The following is a 27,378-nucleotide window of genomic DNA, read 5'->3' as shown; positions in this document are numbered from 1 at the left end:
TGTAAAATCTACATCTGTGTCTCTACTGCTGAGGACGGCAGTTACATTGGGCACATGGTTTAAAAAAATTTTTTTTTCAACGTTTATTTATTTTGGGGACAGAGAGAGACAGAGCATGAACGGGGGAGGGGCAGAGAGAGAGGGAGACACAGAATCGGAAACAGGCTCCAGGCTCTGAGCCATCAGCCCAGAGCCCGACGCGGGGCTCGAACTCACGGACGGCGAGATCGTGACCTGGCTGAAGTCGGACGCTTAACCGACTGCGCCACCCTGGCACCCCATGGGCACATGGTTTTAAAAGAAACGTTGGCCCTTGAGATTCTTTTCAGACAAAGTCTACATTCACGCATCTACTAAGCAATACGAAGCCTGTACCACATATCCTGATGGCAAATACATATTTACTATTTTATCAAAGAGTCCTTATCATTTTGGCACAGGCAGCATCTTCCTACATGAGTCCCTGCTCCCAGCCTGAGTATGGCTTTGTCTTGTGGTCGTGACTTTCTTCCATCATCTGCTCTGGGTTAAGTCCAGGTAGATTTGGTACAACTAGTAACTCACTAGGGGCCCGTGAACTGCCACTGAATTCAGGAGCAGCTTGTAAAAGTCAATTGCAGTAACTAAAATATGACTTTTTAAAAAGGAATGGAAGCATTTAGGTCCCAGTAGAGGTGGAAAAGGTCTGTGCCTCAAGTCATTTAAAAGTACCTATAGAGGCGCCTGGGTGGCTCAGTTGGTTGAGCGTCTGACTTTGGCTCAGGTCATGATCTCGCGGTTCATGAGTTCAAGCCCCATGTCAGGCTCTGTGCGGACAGCTGTGAGCCTGGAGCTGCTTCAGATTCTGTGTCTCCCTCTCTCTCTGCCCCTCCCCCGACTCGTGCACGCATGCTCTCTCTCTTCTCTCTCAAAAGAAACATTAAAAAAATGTTTTTAATAAAAAAAAGTGACTTTAGCTGCACCATCCAGTATGGTAGCCACCAGTCACCTGTGACAATTTAAATTTAAAATGTAGTACTTCCGTTATACTAGCTGCATTTCCAGTGCTCATTAGCCACATTTGGCTAGTGACTACCATACTGAAAGTACAGATATAGAACATTACCATCATCACGGAAGGTTCTACTGGACAACACTGGCCTACTGAAAACTACAAATGAAGAGAAACAGCAGGCAGGCACCACCCAAGCGTGGACTTGCCAGATTCTTGTCTTCCCATCTCTAATTCACGTTCCTTATTAATCAACTGAGATTCAGTTGATCTGGTTCTAGAAAAGAGGTCATAGAGAAGAGAGGAAACAGGAAGCCAGTTAAAAAATGCTTGATAAAAATGTTCTCAAGTGACGCTCAAGAGAAGACAGGCTGCTGTCCAGAAGAATTCATCATGTTAAAGGCATCCCTGGGCAGAACCACCTATGAAGCAATCTTGCCAACAAAACCGAACCTGAACCTCATTGAGCCTTTAGTGTGACCTTTCATTTAACATCGGGAAGCAGAATGAGGAGGAGGCAGCAAGAAAACAGCCAAATCCACAATATGAGACATTCGACAACAGACTTCATTTCCTCCATCAGTCAGTGGCAGTGATGGGAGTTGGCTACACCAGATTGAGAGAGGCAGGACAACCATGTTTGACCTGAGGACCTTGCTTAGATACCAATTTGAACAAAAGTCATTTTCTTTTCTTTTTTTCTTTTCGGTATATGAAGTTTATTGTCAAATTGGTTTCCATACAACACCCAGTGCTTATCCCAACAGGTGCACTTCTTCAATACCCATCACCCACCCTCTCCTCCCTCCCACCCCCCCTCAACCCTCAGTTTGTTCTCAGTTTTTAAGAGTCTCTTATGCTTTGGCTCTCTCCCACTCTAACCTCAACAAAAGTCATTTTCAAAAGATACTCTCGAGCCACTTAGGAAGATTTCATTGTATAAGCTCCTATGAGATATCGCTGAAGAACTACTGATATTTTTGCTGTGATAATAGCATTATGGGTATGGTTATTGAAGAAAATGACCATTGCGGTGCCGGACTCTTGATTTTGGCTCAGGTCATGATCTCACAGTTTGTGGGATTGAGCTCTGCAGCGGGCTCTGTGCTGACAGAGCAGAGCCCGCTTCAGATTCTCTCTCCCCCTCCCTCTCTGCCACTTGCATGCATGTATTCTCAAAGTAAACATTAAAAAAAAAAAATAAAATGACCATCATTTTTTAGAGATGTGTAATGAAACATGTAGGGGTGAAATGACAGTGTCTGGGATTTGCTTTAAAATAAAAACTTAATTTATAAAACACCACCACTCATGCGTCTTAAGTGAGTTAGGACCTGCGCTGCAGTTTTTACAGGGACTTCTTTTATTTATTCTTGGAACATGGTTGATGTAGATGGGGAAGGGCTATGAAGATCTAGTTTGGGGCAACTGCGATTTACCGGGAGACGAGGCATCGGTATTTTCTCTGGAACTCTGAATTCTGGCAGGGAAGCCTTTATTGTGTTAAAAAAAAATTCTTAAGTGTACTATGTGCTGGGGTTTACCAACCAGTTTCCTAAACAAGCTACCTAGAGTGGCTTACACTGAAAGCTTGTCCTGATAACTACAGATGCTGGGTTTAAATTACGTTTCATCGATAGTGGGAGTGACACTTCTCTAGAACGTAATTTGGCATTATCTATCAAAATTATAAAGCATACCCTTAGACCCCACAGCCCCTCATAGGTATGGTGAATGACATATGTACACGGATATTTATTGCATCACAAATTAGCAAAAGGTTGAAACAACCCAAATGTCCAACAACAGTGAGTTGGTTAGGCATAGTCAAACAAATATGATACTATTTAGCTGTAAAAATAATTAGAAAGCTCCTTGTGTATATGTTTAACACATTACATCGTGTATATATGTATATATTTATATATTACATAAACATATTTATATAGCATGTTTAATCTGCTGTGTATTTGATAAAATGGGGGAAAGGCCATCTTCCCCCTTTTACTTGAAGACATTTATAAACTATCTCTGGGAAGATACCCAAGAAACCCATATCACTGTTGCCCCAGAGGTCAAGAATGTGACTTTCTCTGTATATTCTCTTTGTTCTTTTGAATTTTGAACAACGTCAATGTACTATCTTAAATAAATACATAAGATTTAAGTGTGAAAAGTGAGTGTGAGTGGATCAAATTGTTTTTCTTTTTGCTAGATCATATGCAGAGAATGATCTCCATAACCCTGAGGACAGCACAACAGGAAATTTTCATTTTCATCTACAGGGGGCCCAGACATGCTACATGGAGAGCTTGGGGGTCTCTGCCACTGGGGCCTTCACCTCTCTCAAATGACTCCAGGACAGGAGAGAACATGGCTTTCTTCCTCTGCTAGATCTCTATTAATATCACCTCCTACCCCTCCAATCCCCATCCCCACAGCCCAGCCCAGGGGCATCAAAGCAAAACTTGGATCTTCTAACTGCAACATTCATGTCAACATCAACACAGAGAAGAAAGCCAGCGAGACTGGAGCACGGGAAATGTTCCTTCCTCAGCTCGGTTTAGCTGGGCAGCCTTGGAAAAAGAACACGATCTGTGAAGCGATGCAGGAAGTAACAATGAGTCACAGAAACCCAAAATGGGTTGAGTTTTGTATAAAAGAATCTCATCCAATTCACACACACCCCTTGGGCATGATGTGGATTTTTATCTCGTTTCCAGAATGCCCCTTTAGTACAGACCTAATCTGAAGTCACCCTGAGCCTCTGCCATGCATATTCTTATCTACCCCTTCATCCTTCAAGTCTCAAACGTCACCTCCTCTAAGAAGCTTTCCCTGGTTGCCTTTCTACCTCATTCTCTACCCATCAGTCGATTTCCTCCATAGCACTTACCACTCACTGTCTGAAATGGCTTTATTGATTAATTCAGTAACTTATTTTCCATCCTTTCCCGCCCCCCCCCCCATCATGAGAGCAAGGGGGTTGCCTGTTTTATTCACTTTTGTATCCTCAGTACCCAGAATAGTGTCTGGCACATAAAAGGCGCCCAATAAATATTTATTAAATGAAAAAAAAAAATTCTATTAGCATTCAAGATTTTATAGGGCTCTTCAGATTTTTCCAGCTGAAGCCTGTGTAGAAAACAAATTTTCCCCAATGGAGAATTTCAGTTTGTGTCAACATACTGTTCCTGTTGACATCTTCCTGAAGCCTCATGGTAGGCTATTAACTAGCCTTGGGATTTTTGTTGCATACAAAAAAAACCCGCCCAATTCCAGTCCTGAAACGTGTGGAGTGTGAGACTTCCACACCAGACAGCTAGTTACGTTACAAATTTGACACCACCCACGGAAAGAATAGCATGGTGAGGAAAACGAGGTCGGGGGGAGAAAAATTAAACAAAAGCCTCTTTCTTTCTTTCCTTTACTATTACCATGACATGGAAAAGCCACAGGTATTCAAAAAGCTGAAACATATACTCCAAATTTCTTTCCTTAGGCCTCACTCTGTGGGGTTAACCAGTTAAAGGGCATCCAAGCCAATCTTCTCATTTTTTTTTTTTTTTAATAAACAGTTTCTAAGAAATGCGGTGAAGGAGGCCTAAACCACGCACACGAACACATGAGAAAGCAAGGTAATTATCCACCAGTGTTCAGTACGCTTGAGTCGTTAGGAGTAACAAAGGTGAAATATAAAGATTAAGGCAAACTCCTCTTTTATTTCCAACCTATTTTTTTCAGTGTAAGTAGCAAGAGAAGCATACAGCTTGAACCACAAGTTCTAGGTTTGTGTGGACATGGCAGGAAGAGCTCTAAACTGGGGAGTCCCGGCTAACTCACAAACTAGAATGAGTGAGATGGAGGTGAACTTGAAATAGCTTCGTATGACATTCCCAACAGCCAATCGTGGAGGCCATTTCCTGCTATTTTTCCTTTTTGGTCTATTACTTCAGCCTAGCCATCCCCACTCCCCTACCTCCGGCCCCAGGTCCTGTCCTGGGTTGGCCTCCTTTTCCTTATTTGAACATTCCGTGGGAATATAAATAGTGAGCTTGTCCTTATAAAATATTTTATTATTTTTGTTATCTCTTCCTGTCATTTGAAAACTTTAAAACCAGAATCAAGGCAGACCTCCATGCAGAAGAACTTTCTAGAACTGGTCTCAATTTTGCTCCACGGTTTGGATAAATGAAAGCCACCAGTGGGAATAAGTTTTGAGGGCCTCATAGATGGCCAGTCCCAACTCGAAGCATGTGAGTAGTGCTTCTCTGATGATACGGGGAAGGGACATGCGTGAGACGGCACCCAGTACCCTGAAACCCACTTCGGTCCTAGGGATGTTGGAGAAACCCAGCACTGGCCTCCTCCTACAAGAGCCGTTCCAAAAATCATCTTGAACCCAGATTTCCGACATTTACTCCCAAAGAACCCACGGGGGAAAAGCTGGGGTCCCACAGGGGGTTCAGGGGCTCCCATGACCCACTTGCAGACCTGAGCGGGGGAAGTCCTGCCTTCTAATACAGAAGTCTGGGCTCTGTGGGGCTGCCAGGAGGCCATCCCCAAATAGGAACAAACTAAAACCACAGAAGCCAGGGCCTCTTCTCAAAAAAACCTCAACACTTACATCTTGGTATTAACCCCAGTACTCTAATATTTGAAAGAAAATTTAAAAAAACAAAACAAAACACAGTTCCACAAATTCTGCCAAGCCCTCCAGAGTGCATGTGAATTATCAGAGCAGTTTGGAGAGGGGACAGATTGCTTCAGTTTACATCACCTTGAGCAAGTTCCCTAACCCCTCTGAGCCTCGCATTTTTTTCATTTATAAAGTAGGTTTGGTAACACTACGGACTCATGAGGATTAAACAAGTTAACCCATGCAGACACTGGCTCCAACGGCCGGCGCGCGGTAAGAGCTCAGAAATGTTCGCTGTTGTTATTCCTCGCCTGCTGCCTTATCTTTTATGCTTACAAGAAAGGCTAATGGGCATGCATAAAGTTACAAATTTCAAATTTCATGCATATTCCATTAATACTTACTTTACCACCTGGAAAAGCTGAAAATATTCAATTCTGCCCTTGAAATAAGGGCAATTTTCTGTACGCGACACAGTCAGCTCAAAGGAATCCAAACCACACGAGAGGCTGTCCCACAATCTGGACAAGGATTCGCACGTGTTTATAAAAACGGGTACGCTCTGCAGCGTGCTGGCTTGCGACCCGTGAGTTATGAATTCCTGCCAGCTGAGTTCAGCGTGGCCACCCTCTTTCAGCTGATCTCAGTGGAGACGCTGACCACTGAAAAAGTATAGCATGCAATCGTGATCAGAAAGGAAGTAAAATGAGGAAACAACCGGGGGAAAAAGTGACGACACAACCCATCTCACAACCATTAGGGTCACGTGTCGATAAAATAAGGGGACAGACGAGATACTGTCAACAGGACGCTTTCAAGTTCTAAATTCCTACCATGTTTCAAAAATCTTACAAAAGCATCTAGGAATAAAGGCAGGAGAAAGAGGGCAGTGAGGGTATTGGCATATCGTGAAGTCTTTAGTTTTTCCACTCTTCCTCAGGAAAACCTTACCTTTGGAGGCAGTGGCAGATCGCCTGGAAGAAGCACAGGTCTTTAAAGACGCTTTGAAAGTGATTCGATCTCTCGGCCTAAGCGCAATGTGATGTTTCCACGCAAGAGAATATGATACAACTATTTAAAAATACCATTTAGGGGCGCCTGGGTGGCGCAGTCGGTTAAGCGTCCGACTTCAGCCAGGTCACGATCTCGCGGTCCGTGAGTTCGAGCCCCGCGTCGGGCTCTGGGCTGATGGCTCGGAGCCTGGAGCCTGTTTCCGATTCTGTGTCTCCCTCTCTCTCTGCCCCTCCCCTGTTCATGCTCTGTCTCTCTCTGTCCCAAAAATAAATAAACGTTGGGAAAAAAAAATTAAAAAATAAATAAATAAATAAATAAATAAATAAAAAATAAAAATACCATTTAACCAAGAGTTTGCCATAGCATTTTAATACAGGCATAACTGAAGGAAAAATATGGAGGCAAAATTGGATAGAGTCTGACCTCAACTATGCAAAAAAAAAAAAAAAGAAAAGAAAAGAAAAGAAAGAAAGAAAGAAAAAGAAAACGCTGATAGCAGTCAGTGCCTTTCGGTAATAGCGAGGGGTATTTTTTTTTTTCCTGTTTTTCCCTCACCCTCTGCTACTTTGCACCTTTCTCGAGGAACATATATTACTCTTGTAATAAGAAAAAATTAAATAACCCGATGTTTAAAATTGCACGAAACAGGGGAACCTGGGTGGCTCAGTCGGTTGAGCATCCGACTTCAGCTCAGGTCATGATGTCGCAGTTCGCGAGTCGGAGCGCCACACTGGGCTCGCTGCTGTCAGTGCAAAGCCCACTTTGAATCCTCTGTCCACCACCCCCCCCCCCGCCCCACCCCTGCCCCCTGCGCTCTCTCCTTCAAAAAATAAACATCAAAAAAAATTTAAAAAGAATAAAATTGCATCAAACTATGTTAAAATTCTGTGAGGTTTTCAGAGACTTTAAGTTAGAGTGTGTGTGCATTTGTGTAGTGGTGGAAAAAAAACCCCAGCAATTGGCCCCCAACTGCTGTTTTCTGCCCCTCATCCAACCAGTCGTATACTACAGTGCCTATTGTCTGTCAACATGTTGCCAACTCTTGATCACTGGGAAACTGATGAGTCAGGCTGTGGGTGATCCAAGCCCTCTTTCTTCTCCTCCTCCCACTGGCTGCCTCGGGTTGGGTTTTGTTTGCGGGACTCATTAGTATCTCCACTCTGTGGCTTAAGAAGCCAAGCTTGTGTCTATCAATGTTCGTCTTTTCTAACAGTTCTGGTGACAAGTCTGGCAAGGGAGAAGCTTGAAGTTTCTGAACAAAGGGATTCGGGGATTATCTGTGCCTTCTCAATCATCGACATGGTCCTGGGTCTCGGGACTCTGGGTTATTTCAGGGGCTACATCCGAGAATCTGCACACAGGATACATGGGGGAGTCTTGGGAATTACTGGGCTGTCCAAGGCAGCTTGGCAGGGCTAAGTCAGTTCAAATTCGTCCCTCAAAACTTCCTCCTGAGGGAAGGGACCTTCCTGAGTAAAGCTGGGGGAGGGTTTAACTCCTAAGAAGTTATGCCATTGAGGCATTCCCTTCAGTCAGACGGTCTGCCTCCTTCCAGAGCTGGGATCCTTTCTGGAGCTCCTTTTTTTTTTTTTTTAATTTTTTTTTAACGTTTATTCACTTTTGAGAGACAGAGAGAGATACAGCATGAGTGGGGAAGGGGCAGAAAGAAAGACGGACACACCATGTGAAGCAGGCTCCAGGCTCTGAGCTGTCAGCACAGAGCCCAATGTGGGGCTCGAACTCACGGATCATGAGATCATGACCTGAGGTGAAGACTGACCCTTAACCGACTGAGCCACCCAGATGCCGCTTCCCGGAGCTTCTAAAAACCATGACCGACACCCCAGGAGTATTGGTTCCACTGTCCCCTCCCCTCCATGGATCCCTATCAACATGCTTCCCTTCACCACCACGCCCTGCCCCCCAACCCCAAGAACGCTGAGGGAGTGGTTGTGCATGTCTGGGGCAGAGATCACAAAACTCAGTGGAGCACAGGGGACATTAGTGCAGACTCTGAAGTCACTCCAGGTTCAGATCTCTGCTCTGCCGTACGTACTTTGGGCAAATCATCCACTTTCTCTGGGCCTCACTTCCCTTATCGGGACAATGGGATATATCGCAGAACTATCTTCCTGAGCCGTGGAGAGGACTCAGTGAGTTAAAACGCTTAATGTGACTGGCACAAGGGAAACACCAGACCGATGTCAGCCGTCCCAAAACAATAAACCAACCTGCCCTTGTTATTTGAATCCAAAAAACAAACAAACAAACAAACAAACACACACACACACACCAAGGCCACAGGCATGGCTTCTGAAGGTATACCCCATACAGATGCTGAGGAAACCAGACTTTGGTCAGCCACCTCTTTCTCGGTGGCTTAAAGCTGCAGCCTGGCCCCACCCCTCTGGTGTCACAACATCAGTAAAAACTGGCCAGTTGTACACAAACTGCTGGGGTGAGCAAACAGGACAGGCGAAACCAGCCTGTCCCATGGGGAACTATTTATAGCCAAGAGTTCTTCACCTCCAACTTACCATGTAACAGTTTGGTTGGCTCAGCTTTGGGGAAACAGCGTTCCTGTCAAAATACTCATCAAAAATATCCTAAATCTGAAGAGATAATTGGTGAGGAGGCCCCGTAAAGACTGATGGCAAATTCCTCTGCCAGGTTAATGGGTCCAATCTGCCGGACCAGGTTGGCCTCGCTTCAGATGTCATCACACGGCACCAAGCCACTTGTGTAGAATGACTGACGGGTGTTTACCTTTCCCCAGGAAATAAAGCTAACACAACAGGAGAGATGATCAATGTATATTTTAAAAGAATGTGTATACAAACAAACTCCCTCCCATATGTTACTGGGTTTCCTCCAAAGAAAACAGATTAAATCAAATGCCTACCAGGCACGCAACACTGTATTAGGCTGTGAGAATTCAGGACCCCCTTCTTGAGAAGCTTAAAATCAAGTTGGGAAGGCAAGACAAACACGAGTGAAAAGGTTGGGGATCAACACGAGGCATCTGTAATGGGCCTACAGAATGGTACAGATAATGAGTGTTTCAGGAGATGAGGGGAAAACGTGATCACTCTGGGCTTTGGAGGCCTCAAAGAGGAGGTGGAGTTTGAGCCGAGCCAAAGCATAGATACATAGGATTCAGTAAAGCATAGGGGGAGAAAAAAAGCAGGCAAGCAAGCAATCCCAGAAGGAGGCACAGTGTGAACAAAGGTAGGCAAACAAGACTACATAACGCACATCGGGGGACAAGCCAAGAGGTTTGGCTAGAGTGCGGGATAAGCGCAGAGAAGACAGAATTAGAGACCGTACAGGAGAGAAAGGGGTTTTCTGGGTTGTCTAGCACAATCTCATTTTATAGATGAGGAAAGGGAAACTCAGAGAGGTTAGGCGATTCACCTACAGTCACACAGCTAGTTGTCAATGGGAGATCAGTTGAGAAATCAAATCTATTTGTACTCAATTTAGAACCTGGACTGACAGTAAATCAGCCGACTACTGGGAGGCAGAAGGAATGTCAAGCTAGGGTGACAGTGCAGTTTCTAGCCATGAATAATGGTGGAGCCCCCCCTGGAGGTATTCAATAAATGCCTGATGAAATTGATAAGATAACCACTATATCACTCCAGACAAGTCATTAGAGGTCCCTGATTTTATTTTCTCCTCCTCCCAACTGCCTCCCACTCCCTGCCCAGGGAATAAAAATCCCAACTTGTCCAGTGGTATACCCATTCTACAGTGGGGGGAAAAAATAGTCCTCTGAGATACGAGTCAGGGGGAATCTCAAAGGATCTCAGGTCTCTAACCTCTCCATGGTATGTGTGGGTACAAAGGGCAGAAAACAAAACCCCTCTGTGGGTGTCAAATAGGCTGGAGGGAAGGAACACCTGTTTTTTCTACTTTTTAAGTCTTATAATCCCTCATCTGTTTGAGGTTTGGAGAAGTCAGGTACTTTGTATATTTCCACTACAAAGGAGATAGGAACTAAAAGGTTAAAGGTCTTAGGAAGGTGATCCAGGGTAGGGTGAGGGCCAGACCCCAATTTACCTCACCTAGGCAGCTTATGAGTAAGGAAGGGGAGAATAACTTGGCAGGCTCCTGGGAAGCAAGGTGGCTGGTGCTTTGTTACACGGCTAGGGAGGCTATCACATACGGATTTCTAGAAGTCTCTTTCTGGTAATTGCTGAGGGTCTCTGAACAGTTCACAAAGCAGTTGGTATGAGCTTGTGTATAACCGAGAAACACTAAACAATAAATTAAAAAGCACAAAATGGATCACTATTAAAATTGACATTGAAGAAGGCACAGAAAACCAACCTTAAGTAACTGGCCATCTCCAGTCCCCAAGAACAAAACAGTCCTGTTCATTACCACGGTGCCATAAACGGATGTCAGGTCGGAATGGATCAAGGTAGATGATGCGATTGGTTGGACTCTTTCAGGTTGCTCCCCTTCTTTCTGAACATGCACACAAACGCACAAATGGAAAAAAAAAAAAGATAATTTTTAACAGTGATAATTACTCATGCCCACCCGGGAAGGATCCTACTCGAGCCCCAAATACATTTTCTTAGACAAGATCCCCAGGAGCAACCTCTTATCCCCTTTATGTGTGGGATCACCATGCTTGCCCAACCCATGGAAAGCCATTGGTTTCCTATGTATTAACATGCATTGATTTCCAGCAGCGAGCTAGCCATCCATTTAACACTCCCCCAGCTGATACATCAAACCGAGTTCACTTTATTGCCAAGGAAAGAGCCCATTGCTGAATTGGGAGGGAGACAGTCTTATGCTTGGCTGTTTGCATGATCCTGCAACAAATTATTTTAGTTAGGGATTGGCTTCTGTGAGGTTAAACAAGCCACTTCCCAAAATGTGAGGCAGACAGTCCCATTGGGTGTGACGGCAGACAGGAGGGACTCTGGATTCACCAGACGGATACAATGTAAAGCCCAAAGATAGGATAATTAACTCAGAGGGTAAAAAGGGAAAGATACACTCAAGGCTGGTGGGCAGGACAGAACCACAAAGCTAAAGAGGAACCAAGCAGAAGGACTGGACCCTGGTGCTGATGCTCTTGATGAGGAAACAAAAAGCCGAACTCCAACCCGAAGGCATTTAAATGGTCTGGAGCATTGAGCACGTATAATCACATGCTTGCTCCTGATCATTCAATACAGCCCCTTTTCAAACCCAGGGCAGAGGGAGTGTTGACCAAAATGTCTTTTTCTTTCTTGGTTAAAGGCATAAAGCGCTTCATGCTGCTTCCTGCCTTCAACGACAGGAAACTGAGTTTGTTACACAAATCTCTGGAAGATATGAAGCTAGAGCGAGCCGTTACTGTCTGTAGCTACTGAACACAGTGTGATAGCATACTTTATCTGCCAGAGCTCAGTTCCCAATTGTACTAAGGTTTCCAAACCCACATTTCAGTTTTAGCCAATGGGAGAGCTGGCAAACTCCAGTGAGCATCACCGTTAACTCCTTAAATCGCCCTGTTTAGGGAGAGGGGAGGTGAGCAGGGGGAGGCTAAGACTTATTAACTTCATTATATTATTGCTGACAGTGTTTATGTCTTTCAATTTATGTCTTATTAAACATTCATTATTTTTAAACCCACCAAGTTTCATTAACATCTAAAGTAAATGGATTCATGGACTAAATTGATTTCTGAAGCCTTTAAAGTGCCGTCTATATTTCTTTGTTGAAGTTACGCTGGGGAGAAAAGATAAGCTAGTGAGGATTTCTCCAATGCCGTGATCACTTTTCAAGGGAAAGATGTCATAACCTAAGAGAGAGTGACTTATTTGCATAAAATGTTCCATAGTGAACTCAGTTTAAGAAGATTTTTGGAAAGCCCATTAGAGATTTTTTTTTTTTCCCTGTTAGAAGATGCTTTTCATGCAGTCAGGGAAGATGAGGAACTGTCCTGTTAAAATCGAAGTTAAGAAAAAAAAATCTCTGTGGGTCTGAGAATCAGAACAATAGATCACTGTTTAGATAAGGATGCCTCATGACTATGAGCAGAAAAAGAAAAATCGGATGACCTTTAGATTGAAAAAAATAACAAAACCACATCACACATCTTGCTTTAAAATAAAACCAGAATTGTTCAAAGTTAGGATCAGCTGACCACTTATTAAATATTTGGTCACTGCAGAGAGGCTAACTCAGAGAATTGGGTGTCATCTACCTGGGCATCTCGAAAGTTCTATTACCACTATCTATGGCTGGAAGACGCCATTCTCCCTCATCCCATGGCACAGAAAAAGTTACGGCTGTAAACTGATTATTCACAAGGACAAATGGGACAGTGTATGCCTACCGCTGGTATACAGTAGGTGCTTAATAACTGCAGCCGTTCTGATTAGCCAAGGACCATGACATGACGCGTAGTTTTGCTGAGGTTGGATGGGATATTCTGCTTGTGAAAGACTGGCTCCAAAAAACCAGAAGTGGCTCAAAAGCTGTAAGGGCGCAAAGAAGAAAAGCTGCTTCCAAATTACCATCCCATCTTTTCTAGTGACCTTCCCTGAGTTCTGACCATTCCTTAATAACTAGTTTTCCAAATGAAGTCCTGGATCAGTAGCACAGGTTAGTAGAGCCATGAAATCAATGTTTCTGAACTTGGGAGCTAGTGACATAAACAAACTGCCTGGGACTAGGGAGTTAGAGAGCTTAGGTCTGCGTTCAAGCTCAGTTCTCACCCACTGGGTGGCCCGGGCAGTTTCTTTAACCCTGTTGGAGGGTTAAACTAATAACTAGCTGTGATTAGTAGCACGTACTTACTGTGTGCTACTTGGAGTATTTTATCACCGTACCTAATAGGGATAGTAGAGTGAGCTAGACCTCCTGGATTGAATTCCTGGCTCTGTCACTTTCTAGCTACTTAACGTGGGGCACTTTAACCTCGCTGTGACTCGGTTTCCTCTTCTATACAATGGAAGTGGTGAGAATGACTTCGTACACAAGCCCCAGCAAAGCTTAGGACAGTGCTCGGTGCATGGTAATACACACTCCGTATTTGTTCACATTACTTTTTATTTATTTATTTTGAGAGAGACAGTGCAAGTGGGGGAGGGCCAGAGAGAGAGGGAGACGGAGAATCCCAAGCAGGCTCTACATCACCAGCGTGGAGCCTTATGCAGGGCTTGAACTCACGAACTGCAAGATCATGACCTGAGCCGAAACTGAGAGTCGGACGCCTAACCGACTGAGCCACCGAGGTGCCCCTCATTACCTTATTTCAAACACAAACAGTGGCCGCCACACTCGAGGCAGCTATTCCCACCTTCTTTGCCACAAAACCCTTATTTGGTTCAGGTGGCCATAAACTCAAGCCTGGACAACTGTGACTGGTCCAAGCCACATGGTTATCCCATTCCCCACTGCCAGAGATCTGCTTTCCTATCCCTTAGAGCTAGAGGTGGCCATGTGGTCCAGATTGGGCCGGTGAGATGGAAGAAGTCCACTGGAGGGGCTTCTGGGAACAAATTTCCTCCGTGATAAGAGGAAGCTCTTGAGGAGACCCTGTTCGCCCACTCCCCGTTATCTCCTCCCTTTGAAATCTGTTGTGTGAGGCCACTGTGTACAGAGTGGTGGCAGCCACTTTGCTTCCACGAGATTCAAGATAGAGGATGAAAATCAACGTGCTAAAATTGGTGCAGGGGAAAATGAAGGCTCTGGTTTCTTAAGGACACCACGGAGCGCAGCTTCCAACCTTTAAACTTTCTCCTAGGTTAACAATAGATGCTATGGCTTAAGTTCCTGTCGAGTTGGCTTTCTGATGTTTGCAACCAAAAGCAAGTCAGCGCAAGAAATGAGAGTCATGTGGGACGCGACGCCAGACTCTAGCTTTTCCTCAAGTATGAGGGACCAAGGACTGGCTGGGTGCTCGTTCCTCTCACCACGGAGGACGTTGGCCACAGTCAGGATCGGGTAGCCAATTACAACCGCGGGCCTGGAAGGAAATAGGAAAGAGCAGGCTTGGACCTCACGTAAACTCTGAGGGCTGTTGTAGCTGAATGGAAATGGATTCTTTTGTGCTAGTCACACACAGAAATGGACGAGTCCCTGTGAATGGAAAAAGGGGCCCTCTGAGTGGGTTTCTTATGCTCATTTCAGCAAATGAAAACAAAAGAAAGACAGCCTTCAGAGAAACCTCCTCACAAAAGTGAAGTTAATACCCAGGGAGTCAAGCCGAAAAAGGGGTGAAATAGTGCAGTCGGCCCCCTGTGTCCAGAGATTATTCTTACTCTTTTTTTTTTGGCCTATTTTCTATCTTGCCCTTCTCTCCCCTTAGGGCATAATCACTAATGTTGCTCTCAGCCTATTCTGTCTAGTTTATTATGTGTAATTTATTTCTGAATCCCAGCCTCTGCTTGTTCGTCTGTGTGTAACAAGGTTAATGCCTTGTAATGATGCTTTTGCCAGTTCTGCCTTTCATGACAAAATCCAATCTTGATTTAGCTCTAAACCTTGTCTCCCCTTTGGGCTTTCTTGGTTCCCTCAGAGTTGTCATTGTGCTTCTCTGCCGTCTGCCATGTCTAACCATAACGTCATGCCTTTATGCTTTAGCCCTCTCTAGAAGGGAAAGTTTTCCCAGTTTGAGGAAAAAGCTACTTCGTCTCAGCGTTTGGGCTCAAAAAGAGACAAGCTTGGGGGATGCCTGGGGGGCTCAGTCGGCTGAGCACCCGACTTCCGCTCAGGTCATGATCGCACGGTTCGTGAGTTCGAGCCCCGCATTGGGCTCTCTGCTGTCAGCGTAGAGCCTGCTTCAGCTCCTCTGTCCCTTTCTCTCTCTCTGCCCCTCCCTCGCTCACGTGCTCGCTCTGTCTCAAAAATAAATTTAAAAAATTAATTAAAAGAAAAAAGAGAGAGGCTTGAGCTCAATACACCAAAGTGGAACCAAGGCTACTGTGAAGGCATGAGTGCTAGTGTGTGTGTGTGTGTGTGTGCACGCACACAAATGCACGTATGAGTGTGTACAGGTAGTGGGCTTATCACAAGGGGAAACAGCTCGACCTCTCTGCAGCACCCTTATACTACCTTTCATCGACAGTAAGCACTCCCTGGGGGTGCCGCACAACTCCAGGGGGCACCAGTCACGTATTCTAGGGTTGAGTGGCACCCTCTGGGCTTGGGTAACGCTGAGGCCCGGTTCCCACCATATGAAAGATGGTTTGACTCATCAAGCCTTTGCAGGGTGCTCACAGCCACGCTGCAGCTCTTATGGGGACAGCTGCAGGAAATGTGCACAAAAGTAGGGCCTCAAGTGTTAGGGACCCAGCAAGAGTTAAGTCTTTTATTCCCAATGTGCTAAAAAAAAAAAAAAAAAAAAAAAAAAAAAAGACTTGCTGCTTTTGGTTTTTCCTTATGGGGCTATGGAAAATACCAACTTCGTGCCTATCAACTACTTATACCTTGATAAGATGCCTCTTGGGCAATTAATTTTGTATTCCGCTCTCCTTTGGCATCCACTTACGTTGAACAGTTTCTTCACCATTTCCCATAACTTACCAGGGGCCCACGTGCAGTGGGGGAATCTTAGTAGGAGCCCTGCACTCAAGTTCTGTGCACGTGCCCAGAGACATGCGCACTCTCTCTCTCCTCCCACTCTATCCCTTACAGGCTGCTTGATTTGGGGAAGCCCCTGAACGTCAATGACCAAATCTATAAGATGAATACAGTAACACATACGCCCAGCCTATTAGCATTGCTGTGAGGCCCACATGAAACTATGCATGTGAAAATAAGTAGAAAACAACCTTTATGAAGCTAGAGAGATGGAAAGAACAATTTTTCACCCAAGGTAGTGACTCCATTAGCCACTGGGACTCCTGTTGCTTTTCTGTATTCTTCTAGAGTATGCAGCGTTGCTTGGAGTCTAAGTTTACGGCATCTCTCTGATCATCTGAAGAAAGAATTTATACTGGGGATGCAAATGATCAAAAGGAAAAGTTCAAAGTGTGCATGAGGGACGGAGAAGCGAAGTTGAGGGGAAGAGCCGGACAGCCTCTACACCAGCAAGCGTCAGGGAGCGCACAGTGGAACCATAGGAAACAGAGAGCCCGGTTTGAATTTTGCACCTTCCCCCTTGCTCTTCCTCCTTCTCTCCTCCCTTCAAGGCCCTCAGTGTCCCTCAGTCTCAAAGCCCTACCCACCAGCAAAGTCCTGCTCTCCGAGATTTAGCCTTCCTTCTTCCTGCTTACACCCTTTCCTCCAGGGAAATCTCCATCTGCTCCCTGTGGCTAATTTCAGTCAATTACTTAGGAAAAGAACCTGACTCAAATAATTCACAAAAAGAGATGAATGGCTGACAGTGTGGGGGGAAAAATACATTTTTCTACATTCTTAGAGTTGAAAAGCTCTCAGTCCACCCATGTTTTTCCATGAGGAAGTTACTGGCATTCTGGATGGGATATTTCTTCATTATGGGAGCTGTCCTGCATGATACGAGACTTTTAGCATCCCTGATCCCTGTCCAGAAAAGGCCAATAGTGCCCCCATCCCATCATTTGACGAGTACAAAACCTCCGTCCCCCACATCTCTACAAACCAAATAAACGGAATCATTCTTGAGAGCCACGGCAGTCTATCACAAGGGTTCAGAGTTGCCGGAAAATGATGATCTAGATGTTTCTTGACTCCAACCCTCTTCCTCCCTAGCCTTCCTCATCATGATGAAAGGCACCACCAGTCACCCTCAGCCTCATGCTCTCCACCACTCCCCACAGCCATACATGAAAAATCTCAGCCAGATTCGCCAACAATCTCATCTGTCTTCTCCATCTCCACGGCCTCCACCCAGTCTAAGCAACCTCCATCTTGCTCCTGATCTACTCCAAGAGCCTCCTGGTCTCTCCCTTCCAACCCACAATCTTTCTTTGACCAGCAGTCAGAGTGACCCTTTAAATATAAAATAAGCAGTGTTACTCCCTTGCCTAGAGTTCTTGACTGGCTTCCCATCACACTTAGAACTAAAACCAAGTGCCTCCCCAGATCCTACCCGAGCTCATCCCTGCCGACTTCACATTCTACCACCCCTCTCTTCCATTCCACTTCAGTTCCCACAGTGACTTTCCTTCAGACTTTTTAACACGTTACCTGCCTCAGGGCCTTTGCACATGCTACTTCTAGTTCCTCACGCTTCATTCCCCTGAGGTTGGGTCTTTCTAATCTTTCAGGTTTCAAATGCAAAGTCACCTCCTTGTGCACACATAACTATAGATCGTTCCATCCTTGTCCCAGTTATTATGAATCCTAGCACTCCACTTTTTACTTCAAGATTGTTTTAAAATTATATTTGTTATCTGTCTCCCAGTAGACTCTAAACTCTAACAACAGCTTATCTGATTCCATACTTTGAAGGCGGCGTGTACCTAGGCATCTGGTATGTAGTAGGTTGTCAATAAATGTTTATTGAATGCATGAATAAACACATGGATCAATGTTTGAATTCTTTCAGTCAATATCTTACCAGGCAATGTTGGTACATTGCTAAGTAGGTCTAATCATTAGAGAGTTCTTCCGTTGAGCCAAATTTTGTCCTTGTCAACACTGGACCTTGGTTCTGCCTTCGGGAGCAGTACTAAACTACCCCACACCTCCCACCATCATGCATCTCGGTCTTCTCTAAATTTTATATCCATAGTTCATCCACAAGTCGTAAGAGAAAATTTCTGGGTCTCTTGCCGTCTCGGTCTGCAGGCAGTCTACAGAGTCAGTTTACTTAAAATATGGCTCTAACATAGGAACAAAGTACTTTAGGTGTTCTCTGACCAAAAAAGGATAATTGGACTGTTTTTTTTTTTCATTATTAGAACAGCATAATTTATGAACATGGCTTCACACCGGGTTAACTCTTTAAAATAAAAACAGCATAACGGTAGCATGGAAGAACAGAAAGAAGAAATTTAGAGTTTAGAAAATGTGGGTTCAAGTTCAAGCTCTATCACTCATAAGCTGTGAGTCTTAGGCAGATGATTTAACCTGCCCGAGGCTTCTCTCCACCCACCATCACCTATCTACCCTCCGCCAGCCCAACCGTCATTTATGGAGCACTCGCTCTTGACCAAGCACTTGATCTGCAAAATACAAATGGGAATAAACCCTCTTATAAAACAAAACCAATGGAATGAGTTTTTGAAAGAAAATCCAGCACTTTACATTTCCTGCCACTGTTTTCGGAAGCATTTAGTGACTGAAATGAATGCTTTGAGGAGGGGTTCCATGGATATCTATAATTCATGGATACAATTCAGAGAATACGTGGAATTGGATAAAAACAAATAAATTATAGTTGATCCTTGAACAACAACAAGTGTTACGGCCACCAACCCCCTGTGCCAATGAAAATCTGTGTATAACTTTTGACTCCCTCAAGACTTAACTAATAACCTACTGTTGACCCAAAGCCTTAGTCAATTAACACATATTTTGTATGTTATATATATTATATACTGTATTAAGATAAAGTAAGTTAGATGACATTACTCATCATCACGGAAATATAAATCAAAGCCATGATGAGATGCCATTTCACACCTGCCAGAATGGCAAAAATTAACACAAGAAACAACAGGTGTTGGCGAGGATGCGGAGAAAGGGGAACCCTCTTGCAGTGTTGGTGGGAATGCAAACTGGCGCTCTGGAGAACAGCAGAGATTCCTCAAAAAACTAAAAATAGAACTACGCTATGATCCAGGAATTGCACGATTAGGTATGTACCCAAAGGATACAAAAATACAGGGGCGCCTGGGTGGCGCAGTCGGTTAAGCGTCCAACTTCAGCCAGGTCACGATCTCGCGGTCCATGAGTTCGAGCCCCGCGTCAGGCTCTGGGCTGATGGCTCAGAGCCTGGAGCCTGTTTCCGATTCTGTGTCTCCCTCTCTCTCTGCCCCTGCCCCGTTCATGCTCTGTCTCTCTCTGTCCCAAAAATAAATAAACGTTGGAAAAAAAATACATATTTGAAGGGATACATGCACCCCAATGTTTATAGCAGCACTATCAACAATAGCCAAACTATAGAGAGAGCCCAAATGTCCTGATGAATAATGGATGAATGGATGGATAAAGAAGATGTGGTGTGTGTGTGTGTGTATATACACACATATACACACATATATACATGTAATGGAATATTACTCATCCATCAAAGAATAAAATCTTGCCATTTGAAACGACGTGGATGGAGCTAGAATTATTATGCTAAGCAAAATAAATCAATCAGAAGGACAAATACCATATGATTTCACTCATGTGGAATTTAAGAAACAAAACAGATGAACACATGGGAAGGTGGAGGGAAAGAAAAGAGAGGGAAACAAGCCACAAGAGACTCTTAATGATAGAGAACAAATTGAAGGTTGATGGAGGGGAAGTGGGGGGGGGGGATGGGCTGGATGGGTACTAACAAGGGCACTTGTTTTTTTTTTAAATTTTTTTTTTTCAACATTTATTTATTTTTGGGACAGAGAGAGACAGAGCATGAACGGGGGAGGGGCAGAGAGAGAGGGAGACACAGAATCGGAAACAGGCTCCAGGCTCTGAGCCATCAGCCCAGAGCCTGACGCGGGGCTCGAACTCACGGACCCGAGATCGTGACCTGGCTGAAGTCGGACGCTTAACCGACTGCGCCACCCAGGCGCCCCACAAGGGCACTTGTGATGAGCACTGGGTGTCGCATGATGAATCACTCAATTCTACTCTTCAAACCAATATTGCACTGTATGTTAACTAAAACATAAATTAAAAAAAGATAAAGTAAGCTAGAGAAAAGAAAACATTATTTTAAAAATCATAAGGAAAAACATTTATGTTTATTTATCAAAAAAAAAAAAAAAAATCCAAGTAGACCTGCATAGTTCAATCCTGTGTTGTTCAAGAGTCAACTGTATTTTAGCTAACTCCAACTGAAATGTAGCATTTCCTTTAATTATGAATGCAGGACACAGTATTTTTTTTTCAATATATGAAGTTTATTGTCAAATTGGTTTCCATACAACACCCAGTGCTCATCCCAAAAGGTGCCCTCCTCAATGCCCATCACCCACCCTCCCCTCCCCTCCCTCCCACCCCCCATCAACCCTCAGTTTGTTCTCAGTTTTTAAGAGTCTCTTATACTTTGGCTCTCTTCCACTCTAACCTTTTTTTTTCCTTCCCCTTCCCCATGGGTTTCTGTTAAGTTTCTCAGGATCCACACAAGAGTGAAACCATATGGTATCTGTCTTTCTCTGTATGGCTTATTTCACTTAGCATAATACCCTCCGGTTCCACCCATGTTGCTACAAAGGGCCATATTTCATTCTTTCTCATTGCCACGTAGTACTCCATTGTGTATATAAACCACAATTTTTTTATCCATTCATCAGTTGATGGACATTTAGGCTCTTTCCATAATTTGGCTATTGTTGAGAGTGCTGCTATAAACATTGCGGTACAAGTGCCCCTGTGCATCAGTACTCCTGTATCCCTTGGATAAATTCCTAGCAGTGCTATTGCTGGGTCATAGGGTAGGTCTATTTTTAATTTTCTGAGGAACCTCCACACTGTTTTCCAGAGTGGCTGCACCAATTTGCATTCCCACCAACAGTGCAAGAGGGTTCCCGTTTCTCCACATCCTCTCCAGCATCTATAGTCTCCTGATTTGTTCATTTTGGCCACTCTGACTGGCGTGAGGTGATATCTGAGTGTGGTTTTGATTTGTAGTTCCCTGATGAGGAGCGACGTTGAGCATCTTTTCATGTGCCTAGGACCCAGTAGTATTAATTGAACCTGTGACTTCGTCACCAAAAGAAATCAGATATATCCATATCATTTTATAGTTATTCAGAGATCTCAAAATATCATTTATGCTCATCTCTACTTTGAAATTATGGTAGTTACTGCTGCTAGATCTTGCTATTTAGTGTGTTGAGATATATTACTATACCTCAAATTGAAAAACACCATTTGAGATATCTTTGTATGAATAAAATCGGTTCATGTTGTAATTCTCTGTTTTATGCATCTCAAGCCATTGTTCTGAGAAGAATTTACATGCTTCACAGAAGTCCACAGCACGTGGGCTCCATGGGAGGGAGGAGCCCTTGGGGTAGAGGACACAGAGATATTGCTATACACAGGAGGTCTCGAGGACACCTACAACTGCTGACTGCTCGGGGCCACGTACCCTTCCTGGTGCCTCAGAGAAGAAGGGTCAACACTTGGAATACGACTCTTAAGACTGGTCACTGATGAAAAAGGAACCTCAGGAAGATGTCAATGAGCAATGATTAGGAACAGCTGGCGCGTTCGAGAATCTGCTTCTCTAGCGGACTCTTCCAAGACCAGGTTGGCGGAGTGGGGGTGGGGGGTTGACGGGGGAACAACAAGGGAAATGCCCTTCCCTCTGGGCCACCTGGCTTCCTATCAACATAGCTCCAGTGTCACCCCCCCCCCCCCCCCGGAAACTCTTAGCTCACTGTGCTAGAATCACCGTCTTCTCCACCAAATGGAGAACACTTGGTCAGTTTGATGAACATTTATGGAGGGCCCACTGGGTGTGAGACGGTCTTATGATGTTTGGGAGACAGACCCAGTCACACTCCTCAAGGCACACACAGCCCAAATAGCACTGCGTTGAGCCCCAAACAGAGCCTCGCACATCCCCAATCCCTAATTTCACTGCCAACTGCCTGCTTGCTGGCTCCTCCTGGGTGTCCCATAGGCATCTCAAAACCAACACAGAATTGTCTTCTAACTGGTCACCGAAACCTCTCTGTTCCTACCTCTTAGAAAGCCGTTTCCTTTTCTGTGTCCTCTCCACCGTCACTGCCACCAGCTGGGTTCAGGTTGTCCACATTCCTCAGTTGGTAATCCACAGAATCCCGCGGGATTCTCTCCATATTCACCATCAGCCCTCCAGACCAAGGCGACATCATCTCCTGCAGGTCTCCCTGCTTCCACCAGTGCCAACCTCCCATCCATGCCCCACAGAATGGCCATTCTCTAGGGGTTCAAACCCAATCACTTCACTGCCCTGCCCAGGCCCCTCCATGCTTTGAGGAGAAAATATCCTCTCCGGGTGCCTGGGTGGCTCAGTCCGTTACGCGTCAGACTCTTGGTTTCAGCTCATGATCTCACAGTTTGTGAGTTCCAGCCCCATGTGGGGCTCTATGCTGACAGTGCAGAGATTCTCTCTCTCTCTCTCTCTCTGCCCCTTGCTCTCACTCGCCTTCTCTCAAAAATATAGACTAAAAAAAAAAAAAGAATACAATATCCTCTCCTTCCCGTAGCCTGTGAGGCCTACAGGATCCCGCTGCTGCCGTCTTCTCCGGCCTCCTCCCCTCTCCTCTTCCCTCACCACCTCCCAGGACTCAACCACGCTACCCTCGTTCTTCAAGCCGACCAAGCCATTCCCCTCTGTGCTCTCCAGGGTGCTAGGAGTATTTGCAGCCCAGTTCTCCACGGGGGCATCTACAACCGTCCCTTCTCATCTTCCTGGTGTCCCCTCAGCCTCCTTAAAGAGAACCTTCCCCAACACCTGCTTAGCTCATATGCAGTCCTACTCTCTGCCTGTGCCTCGGTTTCCTCGTCTGTAAAATGGAAGTAATAATATTACCCACCTCATCAATTGTGGTGAGGATTCAAGGAGTTAATATTCTATTAATATTATAAAATGCTGAGAACACCACTGGGTACACAGTAGGTGCTCTATAGGTGCTATCATTTTAATATAAAAAGAACTTTTTTTTTTTTATTTTTTTTTTTCAACGTTTATTTATTTTTGGGACAGAGAGAGACAGAGCATGAACGGGGGAGGGGCAGAGAGAGAGAGAGACACAGAATCGGAAACAGGCTCCAGGCTCTGAGCCATCAGCCCAGAGCCCGACGCGGGGCTCGAACTCACGGACCGCGAGATCGTGACCTGGCTGAAGTCGGACGCTTAACCGACTGCGCCACCCAGGCGCCCCTAAAAAGAACTTCTTTACTTGCTACATGTTGTCTATTCTACTTACCAGTGCCAAATATTGTCACACAGTGCTAGGCATACAACAGAGACTCAAGAAATCATTCGATTGAACCAGTGAGTGTCCTTCTCATCAGCTGTTTTGCCTCTCCATTCTTCGGCGTGCTCAATGTGGAACACCATCAGATCATGTCTGCATGTTGTCTGCTGCTGTCCTCCACTAGCCGCAGCCGTGGTTTTCACACCCCGTTCAGCAGAATCCTACAAGTTCCTTTGAGATGCCTCAGGGCATCTCAGGCATGGGGGTGGGGTACGCAGGCTGCAGGGAACCTCCCGACCCCTGCTGCACGCTGTGTCCCAGCACCTGGCCATCGGTCTCACCCAGGACAGCAGGTCAATGATGAGATGCCAACCTTTTTCTCGTATAGAGCTTCTGGGGAAGATTTACGGTAAAGACCAGGTTTGGAAAGCCTGAAAACGACCAACCATCAGGATAAAATCCAGCCGTCTTGGCCTGTCTCATTAAGCCTGTGGCCATCTGGCCCTGCACACTCGTTTCTGGACACTCCCCAGCCAGGGTGAGCTACCTGCGGCTCACAAGCTTATTCAACGTCCTGCTTGTGCCCAAGCTGTTCCCTCTCGCTGGAACGCCCTTCCCTGCCTCCTCCACTTGGCTTCAAGACACAACTCCGGCATCACCTCTCTGAAGCCCGAGTTTGACGCTCCCTCCAGGGGCTCCCACAGCTTCTTTTTGCCACCTCTCTCACCACATCTCCTGGCATTGGGAAGGCTTGTTTCACACTCAGCCTCTGCATAATGGCGGGAAGGGCAACTACCACCTGGGGGCCAAATCTGGCCACTGCCCATTTTCATTTGTTTGTTTGTTTTAATGGCCCAGGGGCTAAGAATGGTTTTTTTTCCATTTCTAAATGGCCGGGGGTGGGTGGGGAATGAAAAGAAGACTATTTCATAAGCGAATATTATATGAAATTCAGATTTCAGTGTGCATCGTTTTACTGGAACACTGTCCCATTTGTTTCTATGTATAGCCTATGGTTGTTTTCACACGATAGCAGCAGAGTTGAGCAAATGCATCAGAGACTGTGTGTGGCAGGTGCAGCCTAAGGTATTGACGATTTGACCTTTGCAGGAGAGGTGTGCGGACCTCTGCATGACAGCATTGGCCAGGGTAGTGAGGCTGGGATTCCTGGGGTCAAATCCCCATAACTCCTCCAAGGAGAACGGTATCTGTAACGATTAGGTGGACAAACCAGTATGAAACTCAACCACAGATTGTGGGGAAGAAAAGGTCGCAATTCTAGTGAGTTCTGTGACAGTACGAAAATTAGCGCTTCCATCAAAATAGAAAATTAAAACTAAAAAAACTATGAGCACATTTCACAAGAAGCGAAGCAAAAAACTGAATACTACCACGTTCCCGCTCCCACAAACAGGTCAGACCCGTAACGCCTCCAAATTGATAAAGACCTCAGTCTTTATCAGCTATGTGCCACACCACATGTTCAGGGAAGACAGAGAACATCAAGAAGCTTAAAGGGAGACAGAGATGGTGCCACGCTGCTGTCGTCAACATGGAGGTCATGATGTGGCCCTTTCACCATTCCTTTCTCAGGGAATCTGCCCACTGGGCCTTCTGGGAGTCATGTTGATCCCCTTCTTCTGACTGGACCAAGGGGCAGTATATCCCCCGAGGACAAGAAATTCCTACTCTGAATGAGGGCTCTAATCGGACGTGAAAAGTTGAGTTGGACCCCAACGCTATCTCTTTCTTGGGCATTTGAATAAATAATACAGAAAGGTGTTGCCACTGAGTAGCCAATGCAGAGGGTTAAATACCATCAAGAGGCGGAGTGGGTATTAAAGCAGTCTGTAGCATTCAGGTGGAGGGTGCGAGGGGCAGATGTTTGAGGAAAAGGAGGCCATCTGGTAGCAGGACAGAGGGAAGTGGCCGTGCTAAGTCATGCTGACAGTGAAACCTTAGAATGAGCCTCTATCACCTCCTGCCGCTGAGCTTCTGCCAGGTGCCTTGGGTCCAGAACCTCCTTCCAATTCCAAGGAAAGCCCATCCTATTTGCTATTAATCATGATGATGGTGATGACAGTAAATGCATACGTAGCATTTACTATGGGTCAGGTAGTGTTAATCCAAGACATATCAACTCCTTAATCCAGGCAATAACCCTATGAAGCAAATACGATGCCTCTATATAGACAAAGAAACCGAGACACAGAAAGGTTAAATAATTTGCTTAAGGTCCCAAACTCATACGCAGCAGCCTTGGTCCCAATTGACCTGGCTCCACAGCCGGTGCATGTAACCACTTCGCAGTACTGCTCCTATTCCTAGATTTCCACATAATTCCACATAGTTCTTTCCACTAAGACCCCCATCCCCTTATTTGAGCTTAAGCGGATGTTTCTTTCATGCAACCAACTCTGCCTAATATAGAAATTCCTACCAGGATTGAAGCTATAAAGAGTAGATCCTCAGAGAATTTCAATATGGACGTTTCGACAGTGGAACTGGTTCTGACGTACAGCAGAGCGGAAGACTCTAGAAATCCCCACCACGTTCTGGAATGAAATGCAAAACAGACTGCTAGATACAAGAGTGGAGGAGCTAATTAAACTGTGACCTTTAGGTTCTTGAGACTCAGACTACAAGCCCCCAAATGGAAAGGTTTTAGAAGGTTTTCTAGGTATTTGCTTTGAGCGATTACAAGAGTAGGAGGCGCATAACAGACACATGAAAAGATGCTCAACATCACTCATGATCAGGGAAATGCAAATCAAAACCACAGCGATACATCCCCTCACGGCTGTCAGAATGGCTAAAATCAAAAACACAACAAACAACAGGTGTTGGCGAGGATGTGGAGAAAGAGGAAACTTTCCCACACTGTTGGTGGGAATGCGAATGGATGCAGCCACTGTGGAAAACAGTAGGAAGGTTTCCCAAAAAGTCAAAAATAGAATTGCCATATGATCCAGTAATTCCACTGGAATACTGGGTATTCACCCTAAGGAAATGAAAATACTAATTTGAGAAGGTATATGCACTCCTGTGTCTACTGCAGCGTTATTTACACTGTCCAAGATATGGAAGCAAGCCCTGGGGCCATTGATAGAAGAATGGATAAAGAAGATGTGGTACCTATACAATGGAATATTACTCAGCTATTAAAAAAAGGATGAGACCGGGGCGCCTGGGTGGCGCAGTCGGTTGGGCGTCCGACTTCAGCCAGGTCACGATCTCGCGGTCCGTGAGTTCGAGCCCCGCGTCAGGCTCTGGGCTGATGGCTCAGAGCCTGGAGCCTGTTTCCGATTCTGTGTCTCCCTCTCTCTCTGCCCCTCCCCCGTTCATGCTCTGTCTCTCTCTGTCCCAAAAATAAATAAACGTTGGAAAAAAAAAATTAAAAAAAAAAAAAAAAGGATGAGACCTGGTAGTTGCCAGAAGGGAGGTGGGTTGGGGGATGGGTGAAATAGATAAAAGGGATTAAGAGGTACAGACTTCTTAATCCGTGACAACATAAAAGTCTGTCTGTGACAGACTTCTTTGTCTCCGTGACAAAATAAGTCACGGAGATGAAAAGCACAGCATAGGCAATATAGTCAATACTACTATAACAACATTGCATGGCAACAGAGGGTGATTACGTTTATTGTGGTATTCACTAACGTGTGGAATTGTCAAATCAACGTTGGACACCTGAAAATAATATAATGCTACGTTCATCATCCCTC

At 45.1% G+C, this 27,378-nt stretch overlaps 1 protein-coding gene across 2 annotated transcripts in view; it reads right to left on the bottom strand.

Moving 5' to 3' along the window:
* PLXNC1 (plexin C1) overlaps window positions 1-27,378 on the bottom strand; it is a 152,040-nt gene that overhangs the window by 117,644 nt on the left and 7,018 nt on the right. For both annotated transcript variants that reach the window (XM_045467017.1, XM_045467016.1), the window contains exon 2: window positions 10,977-11,117. In XM_045467017.1, coding sequence (XP_045322973.1) covers window positions 10,977-11,117 — 141 coding nt within the window. The remainder of the gene's footprint in view (window positions 1-10,976; window positions 11,118-27,378) is intronic.

Source organism: Leopardus geoffroyi, chromosome B4 (genome assembly GCF_018350155.1).
Source record: "Leopardus geoffroyi isolate Oge1 chromosome B4, O.geoffroyi_Oge1_pat1.0, whole genome shotgun sequence".
Classification (NCBI taxonomy): Eukaryota; Metazoa; Chordata; class Mammalia; order Carnivora; family Felidae; genus Leopardus; species Leopardus geoffroyi.
The sequence above is the reverse complement of the archived record's forward strand: the minus strand, read 5'-3'. Positions and strand labels throughout refer to the sequence as shown.